Source organism: Mandrillus leucophaeus, unplaced genomic scaffold (genome assembly GCF_000951045.1).
Source record: "Mandrillus leucophaeus isolate KB7577 unplaced genomic scaffold, Mleu.le_1.0 Scaffold395, whole genome shotgun sequence".
Taxonomy (NCBI): Eukaryota; Metazoa; Chordata; class Mammalia; order Primates; family Cercopithecidae; genus Mandrillus; species Mandrillus leucophaeus.
In genome coordinates, this window is record NW_012104198.1 from 2199558 (window position 1) to 2207836 (window position 8279).

An 8279-nucleotide genomic window follows, 5' to 3' on the forward strand; every position below is an offset into this window, starting at 1 on the left:
AAAAAAAAAAAAAAAATGTCTAGACTAAACTTCTCTTCTGTGTGGGAGACAGCCCTCCACCCCAGCTCCTAGGGCTTCTATTTCATAAGCTCCAAGTTAATGATGGTTATTTCTTATTTTATTTTATTTTATTTTATTTTATTTTATTTTATTTGAGATGGAGTCTCACTCTGTCGCCCAGCCTGGAGTGCAAATGGCATTGTCTCGGCTCACTGCAACCTCTGCCTCCCAGGTTCAAGCAATTCTCTTGCCTCAGCCTCCCAAGTAGCTGGGATTACAGGCGCATGCCACCACACCTGGCTAATTTTTGTATTTTTAGTAGAGATGGGGTTTCGGTGTGGTTGGCTCAGCTGGTCTTGAACTCCTGACCTCATGAGCCACCCGCCTTGGCCTCCCAAAGTGCTGGGATTACAGGCATGAGCCATGGCGCCTAGCCTAATGATGGTTATTTCATTGTACAAAAATGTATTGAGTATTGAGTGCTTGCCCTCAATGGGGCTCTCTGCCAGGGAGGTAGGCTCTAACATAGTGACATGCTCTGTGATTAGCAGACACAGATGGCTGATTCTTTTGCTGCCATTAAACTGAGTCTCAGAAAAGCTAGCTGGAAACATGGTTATACCCTAGGGAAAACCAAGATCACAGACTTCATTCCAGCCCCCAGGGATTGGACAGCAGGGTGGATGGGGGAGTCACGATAGCAAGGCCTGTTCCCAGCCTTCAGGGGTTCCCCATGTATGGCTGTCAGTGCTGAGAAGGGCTCTCCTCCTCCCACCTAGGTAACGTGAAGCACCTGGTTCTCTTCCTTCATGAGGCTGTCCTGGTGCAGTATGTGGACACACTCAAGCTCGCAGTGCCCTCTCTCATCTACACCTTGCAGAATAACCTCCAGTATGTTGCCATCTCTAACCTACCAGCTGCCACTTTCCAGGTGAGCCGCAAGCCCAGCATGGCCCCAGAGGAACTAACTAGGTTGGGGACTGGAGTATGGGAATAGCGTGGTGGGGGGATGTTGCAGAGGACAGGGGCTATGTCACCTCCAGAATGTCCTTGGAATTCCCTCAACCTTTTCTCGTCTGAAAATTGGGGGTGGAAATAGTAATGCCTGTTCACTGAGATGCTAGGATACTTAAAAGAAATAATACCTGTGAAGAGCCCTTGGTTGATGATAGATAAGCTTTAGGCTATTTGTGGGCAGCTTTGTGAAATGGTTAAAGAGCCTAGATTCTGGGAGCAGGCTGCCTGGGTTCAAATCTCAGCTCTGCTACTTTCCAGCTGTGTGATTTTGGGGCACGTCACCTAACCTTTCTGTGCCTTAGTTTTCTCATCTTTAAATTGGGGCTTACAGTGGTGCTCACTTCAGAATGGTGTTGTGAGAATTAAATGAATGAATTCATGTGCAGTGCCTAGAACCACACTGATACATTGTAAACACTATGTAAGTATTTGCTGACATTGTTGTGGCTATTGATTCATTTGTATCAAGTCCCTCATCACAAAGATACTTCCATACCTCAGCCATCTTTTATAGATGATGATGCCAGGGCTCAGACAGGGCAAGTGCTTTGTCCCGTCACACAGCCAGGAAATAGGATTGGGATGTGGACTTCCTGGCACAGCCGTCCTTTTGTGCACTTGGTGGGAGAGACCTCAGAACTGTTTTGCTGCAGCTCAGCCAATGGCCAGTGGCTGGCTCCTTTTGCTGTTTTTGTTGTCATACCCCCCACCCTGTCCCTCCGTTGTGCCTGGGGACCCACAGTGGGTGCTGCCCCCCATATGTACCTGTTGGGGGCCAGGGTTAGCCCTCAGTGCCTTCCACGTGCCACTCGCAGGTGACGTACCAGCTGAAGATCCTGACCACAGCGCTGTTCTCCGTGCTCATGCTGAACCGCAGCCTTTCCCGGCTGCAGTGGGCCTCCCTGCTGCTCCTCTTCACTGGCGTCGCCATTGTCCAGGCACAGCAAGCCAGTGGGGGAGGCCCACGGCCACTGGATCAGAACCCTGGGGCAGGCCTGGCAGCCGTCGTGGCCTCCTGTCTCTCCTCCGGCTTTGCAGGTGTCTACTTTGAGAAGATCCTCAAAGGCAGCTCAGGCTCCGTGTGGCTGCGCAACCTGCAGCTGGGCCTCTTTGGCACAGCACTGGGCCTAGTGGGGCTCTGGTGGGCTGAGGGTACCGCCGTGGCCACCCGCGGTTTCTTTTTTGGGTACACGCCTGCTGTCTGGGGCGTGGTGCTCAACCAGGCCTTTGGTGGGCTACTGGTGGCTGTGGTTGTCAAGTATGCTGACAACATCCTCAAGGGCTTTGCCACCTCCCTGTCCATTGTGCTGTCCACTGTTGCCTCCATTCGCCTCTTTGGCTTCCACGTGGACCCATTATTTGCCCTTGGCGCTGGGCTCGTCATTGGTGCCGTCTACCTCTACAGCCTTCCCCGAGGTGCAGCCAAAGCCATAGCCTCTGCCTCTGCTTCCGCCTCCGGGCCCTGCGTTCACCAGCAGCCTCCCGGGCAGCCACCGCCACCGCAGCTGTCTTCCCACCATGGAGATCTCATCACGGAGTCCTTTCTGCCGAAGTCAGTGCTGGTGAAGTGAGGGCTGGCAGCAATGGGGAACACAAGGGAGGGGGACTGGGGTGGAGGGTGTTGGGCATCTGCAGGACCCAAGTTGCCGCCCTCCGGGGCCTGGCTCCTCTGGGTTTGGGAGATGGTCTTTTCTCCCAGGTCACTGAGACTTCTGGAGGGGCGTGGGACTAGAGCTGGGTGTCACGTGAACCCTTCCTGGTAGGCTGACCCCCTTCCCCCGGTGGGGGTTTTAGAGCTGCCTCCTCTGCCCCCTCTAACCTCTTTGGAGGCAGGGTCGGGGTTATTATTCAAGGCCTTTTTTTTTGTCTGCTCCCTCCCTGACCCTATGCCCTCTTCTGGAGGTGTCTTGTCTGGGAGAGTCCCTCCCAGCAGTCCCTCCACCTCCATAAGGACACACTGGACAGAACTCCGCAGCTCTTCAGGAATGACCGATGCCTACCTGTTGGGGTTCAGTTGCCCGTAGTTTGAGGCCTTCTCTCCTCCCTTACCACCGCTCTGGATCATGTTAGCAGTTCCGTCTTTTGTGTGGCCTTGGGCCAGCTTCCCTGACACCTTGAAGATGGACTTCTTGGGAGTCCCCAGGGAGAAAGGGACAAGAGCTAAGATTTTTGCATCAGCCCTTCTGGCAGAAGGTGCGGTCGGGGCCATTTGATTTTTAGTGGACTTGGGATTTGTGGTGTAATCATATCATTAATGATCCAGGGTGTGGGAAAAATGGAGGTCCTTGAAGTGGCTGAATCTCATTGTATTTAAGACACTGTCAGTTGCCAGATGCAGGGTTATTTTTGGAGACGTCTAGAGAGGAAAAATAAAGCTGCCAATCATACTGTTGATATCTGTCTGGCTGTGTGAGGCACCCCTACCTCATGGGGGTGTCGTGGGATTGATGAACTGTGGAACCTGCCTCCTGCACTCCCCAAAGCTTATTAACCCCTTAACTGTATTGGGGCGGGGTGTGTGTGTGCATGGAAGATGCCTGGGCTGTCTTTGCTATATGTAAATAGAGCCACTGGATCTTTATTTTTGATTAATTTGTTCTGATTTTTTGGTTTGTTTTTTAAGGAACTGTAATGAACAAATGTCAGGATATCCAATGCCAAATAAAGATGTTGTATTTATTTAGTCCACGTGTAGCTTTCTGACCCAGGTGGGCGCCATTACTAACACCAGGACTACCAGCCTCACCACTGCCGCCCTCACTTGCTCAGGAAACCCACCTGTCGGCCTAGCCCAGCTTTGTGTTTTTCTTTCCTCCCCATTCCCACCACAGGTTGCTCACCAAGGTGAAGGGTTCCTAGCCGCTGGGATTGAAGACATTGGCCTGGCCTCGTTCTCTTCTTGCCCTGGCCCAGCTGGGACCAAACTCTGATCAGTATTAGGGGTAGGGTGAGGTAGACACTGGACTCCCTGTCCCCACCACCCCGCCCCACGCAGGGCCGACATGACTAAGCTCTCTCATGACCCACCTCAGCTCAGCCCCCCAGCCCCTGCCAGCCCCACACTCTCTTAGCTGAGTTTTTGCAAATAAAATGTGTTGTGCATCTTGCCGACTTGGGTTGGGCAGCCTCGAAGGAAGCACTCAGGCATGGTGGGCAGGATCACCAGAAAGCTTTTATTTTAACCCAGGGCCAGGGAGGCCGAAGCTTCAATCCTGCTGCTTGGTTCGGGAGGCCTCTGCATTGGCCCGGAGCACAGCCCCTGGGGATGGATACGGCCGCTGCTGGAAGAGGGGCCCAGCTGCTGTGGTGTCAGCACCAGTCTTGGCCTCATTCCGCTTGGGGAGTCCTGTTGACCACGTACCCCTGCCGGTGAAAGAGTCAGGGGATGGGGATGGGAGATGTGGTGGACACGGCCCACCTGGTCCCAATGAGGAATGGAGGAAGGAGGCAGGAGGATGGTGTCCACGTACTGAGTCAAGAGGGGTTGTCACTTACCGGGGGGCATCTGAGTATGAGCTAGGGTCCATGGGGTCTAACTCTTCATCCTTTCGACTTACTGCTGTGGAAGTGGCAGGGCAAAGTCTTCAATAGAGGCACCAGGAGCCCCTGATCACTGAGCCCCACCCCACAAGAAGAAATGAAGCCCCTGGCTGCCATGTACCACAGCACCCTCCTCTAGGCCCCAGGTCTAGGCATCTTTTTGAGGGAAGGCTTCCTCACGCAGTGTGCCCTGCACCTTGCTGGTCTCACCGAGCCCCATTCTGCCCAGCTTACCCTTCTTGCTCTTGGGGTAGGGAGCCAGCTCCTCCCGGCGATGGTGGCGCCGTTCTTTGCCCTCTTCCCGGTCTGCCTTGTCATACCCGCGGTCCCGATCCCGTTCCCTGTCTCGCTCTCTCTCTCTGTCTACCTTGTCATAGCCACGCTCTCGATCCCTGTCAGATTTGTCGTGGCCCCGGTCTGACTTGTCGTGGCCCCTGTCTGGTTTCTCATGGCCGCGGTCCGACTTGTCATGGCCCCTGTCCGACTTGTCATGGCTCCGGTCCAACTTTTCTTCAGCATCTGGGGACACAAGTCTTGAAGTGACCTCTTGCCACCCAAGGACCCAGCAGCCTCTGCCTTCAACAACCTCGCTTGCCTGAGGCTGGGCCCACCTGGTCTCACCTGCCCCTCTGATCCACTATCATTCTACTTGGCCTCTCTGTGAGAACTGCTTAGATCACTCAAGGCACTCTTGTACCTGCCAACTCACCTGCATTACTGCTTCTGAGCTTCTTGGCCGATTTGGTAACCACAGAGTTGGGGTCATGTGGGGAAAGCCAGGATACGAGGTCTGTGTCCGCATTCCAGTAGTAAGGGAGCCCACTGTGGGGCCGCAGGACAAGAGAAGTGTCAGCACAGATGTCTTTGCCTTGGATCCTCAACTCGTCTCCCCAGTCTCTGCCTATACCTGCCCCATGTCAGGACCCCACAGGTAGGATCCCCAGAATCTCTTCTCCCGAAGAGAAAACACTGTCAGCCAGGCGTGGTGGCTCATGCCTGTAATCCCAGCACTTTGGGAGGCCGAGGCAGGCGGATCGCCTGAGGTCAGGAGTTCGGGACCAGCCTGACCAATATGATGAAACCTCGTCTCTACAAAAAAATACAAAAATTAGCCGGGTGTGGTGGTGCGTACCCCTGTAATCCCAGCTACTCAGGAGGCTGAGACAGGAGAATCGCTTGAACCCAGGAGGCAGAGGTTGCAGTGAGCCGAGATCGCACCATTGTACTCCAGCCTGGGCAACAAGAGTGAAACTCCATCTCAAAAAAAAGAGAGAAAAGACAGTCTTCCAACCCCAGAGGCGCCAGGCCCCAGCAGGCAGCAACTTGGGTCCTGCAGATACCTAACACCAACACCCTCCACCCGAGGCTCCCTCCCTTGTGTCCCCCTATACCTCACAACCAAGGTAAGCACAGGAAGGGTGAAGTCAGAAGTTAGTCCCCCCTCACCCAGGCTCACCAGGAAGGGTCGAAAACCTTGTACCAGCTCGGTGGTAGGCCCTCCAACCTGGTGGCCTCATAGTCCACAGGATCATCGTCATAGTCCTCGGCAATGATCTCTTCCTCTGGTTCTGGCAGAACGAGGTGGGGACGAGGAGAGCAGTTAAGGACCAGGGGTGTCCTCATCCTACAGAGCCTAGAGACACGCACTCACATTCACACAAGCCACACGTAAACGACGTGTGTGTGTGCCAGGAAGCATATGCAGTACCTTTCACATTCCAAATCCAACTCTCTGTATTAGGAGGTTTACAAAAAAAGGTTACTTAATTCTGTTTCTGGGTTCAGATGATGAGTTCTACTGTTAGCCAAAGCTATCTCGTTTCAGAGTTGATAGGGATTCATCAAAAAATTTACTCATCTTGGCCGGGCGTGGTGGCTCAGCTCATGCCTGTAATCCCAGCGCTTTAGGAGGCCAAGGTGGGTGGATCACGAGGTCAGGAGTTCAAGACTAGCCTGGCCAAGATGGTGAAACCCCATCTCTGAGACTAGCCTGGTTAACATAGTGAGACCTGTCTCTACAAAAAAAAAAAAAAAATTAGCTGGGCACAGTGGCACACGTCTGTAGTCCCAACTACTCAGGAGGCTGAGGCAGGAGGATCATTTGAGCCCAGGAGTTTGAGCTTGCAGTGAGCTATTACCGTGCCACTGCACTCCAGCCTGGGCAACAGAGTGAGACCCTGTCCCTAAACAAATAGTAATATATATACCATAGGCACAGGTCACTCAATAGGCTTAAAAGAAAATCCAGCCTGGTCAACATGGTGAAACCCTGTCTCTACTAAAAAATACAAAAATTAGCCAGGCACAGTGGTGCACGCCTGTGGTCCCAGCTACTTGGGAGGCTGAGGCAGGAGAATCACTTGAACCTGGGAGGTGGAGAGTGGGCCAAGATCATGCCACTGCACTCCAGCCTAGGTGACAGAGCAAGACTCTGCCTCAAAAAAAAAAGTAAATCAATGATCATTGCCAATTTTATTTTATTTTATTTTTTTGAGATGGAGTCTCGCTCTGTTGCCCAGGCTGGAGTGTAGTGGCGTGATCTCGGCTAATTACAAGCTCTGCCTTCCGAGTTCACACCATGCTCCTGCCTCAGCCTCCCGAGTAGCTGGGACTACAGGCACCCAGCACCACGCCCGGCTAATTTTTTTGTATTTTTATTAGAAATGGGGTTTCACCCTGTTAGCCAGGATGGTCTCGATCTCCTGACCTCGTGATCCACCCACCTCGGCCTCCCAAAGTGCTGAGATTACAGGCGTGAGCCAGCGCGCCCGGCCTGGGATCACTGTCAATTTTATTAACCACAAGGTCTATACCTTGCACACAGTAGGCTTGTAATAGATGTCAGTTATCAATAAGGAGAAGATGTGTTTTCCAGTGCCTGGCACACCATAGCCCCAAATAGATGCCAGTTTTTAGTATTACTGACAATAAGGTGTGATTTGCAGCCACAGCACAGTAGGCCTAAATGATAGATCCTCACTGCAACTACATTTGGCACACAGGAGATAGCAGTAGAGGTTAGCAGTACTTCCTATTAGATACTATGTCATCACCCCCATAATCCATGGATTTAACGTGGCATACAATAGGCCCCAAATAGGCATTAAGTGGTCAGTATTATTTTGGGTTTTTTTGGATATTTTTGAGACAGGGTCTCCATGTGTCGCCCAGGCTGGAGTGCAGTGGCACAATCTCGGCTCACTGCACCCTCGACATCCCAGGCTCAAGCGATCATCTCACCTCAGCCTCCCAAGTAGCTGGGACTACAGGCATGTACCACAACACACGGCTAATTTTTGTATTTTTTGTAGAGAAGGGGTTTCGCCATGTTGCTCAGGCTAATCTCCAATCCCTAAGCTCAAGCAATACACCCGCCTCAGCCTCCTAAAGTGCTGGGAATACTGGCATGAGCCGCCACGCCCAGCCAGTCAGTATTGTTAAGAATGAAATAGCCGGGCACAGTGGCTTACACCTGTAATCCCAACCTTTTGGGAGGCCGAGGGTGGGAGTGGATCACCTGAGGTCAGGAGTTAAGAGGCCAGCCTGGCCACAAATCAGCTGGGGGTGGTGGCACGTGCCTGTAATCCCAACTACTCGGGAGGCTGAGGCAGGAAAATCGCTTGAACCCGGAGGCGGAGGTTGCAGTGAGACGAGATCACGCCACAGCAATACAGCCTGGGCGACAGAGCGAGACTCTGTCTCAAAAAAAAAAAAAAAAAAAA

At 52.7% G+C, this 8279-nt stretch overlaps 2 protein-coding genes across 10 annotated transcripts in view; one reads left to right on the forward strand and one right to left on the reverse strand.

The window, feature by feature from the left end:
* Nucleotides 1-4128, forward strand: part of SLC35A2 (solute carrier family 35 (UDP-galactose transporter), member A2) — a 10977-nt gene extending 6849 nt beyond the window's left edge. For 2 of the 4 annotated variants that reach the window (XM_011991403.1, XM_011991401.1), the window contains 2 exons: nucleotides 780-931; nucleotides 1833-4117. In XM_011991403.1, coding sequence (XP_011846793.1) covers nucleotides 780-931; nucleotides 1833-2588 — 908 coding nt within the window. In that variant the 3' untranslated portion in view covers nucleotides 2589-4117. Of the gene's footprint in view, nucleotides 1-779; nucleotides 932-1832 lie in introns of all 4 variants that reach the window. The other 2 variants (XM_011991402.1, XM_011991404.1) reach the window with 2 other exon arrangements.
* Nucleotides 4129-4163: 35 nt separating this feature from the next.
* The window catches only part of PQBP1 (polyglutamine binding protein 1), a 5979-nt gene continuing 1863 nt past the window's right edge, over nucleotides 4164-8279 (reverse strand). For 2 of the 6 annotated variants that reach the window (XM_011991395.1, XM_011991396.1), the window contains exons 3-7: nucleotides 6014-6125; nucleotides 5267-5379; nucleotides 4792-5076; nucleotides 4513-4576; nucleotides 4165-4380 (exon numbers count right to left, since the gene is read on the reverse strand). In XM_011991395.1, the coding sequence (XP_011846785.1) occupies nucleotides 4224-4380; nucleotides 4513-4576; nucleotides 4792-5076; nucleotides 5267-5379; nucleotides 6014-6125 (731 nt within the window). In that variant the 3' untranslated portion in view covers nucleotides 4165-4223. Of the gene's footprint in view, nucleotides 4381-4512; nucleotides 4577-4791; nucleotides 5077-5266; nucleotides 5380-6013; nucleotides 6126-8279 lie in introns of all 6 variants that reach the window. The other 4 variants (XM_011991400.1, XM_011991397.1, XM_011991398.1 and 1 more) reach the window with 4 other exon arrangements.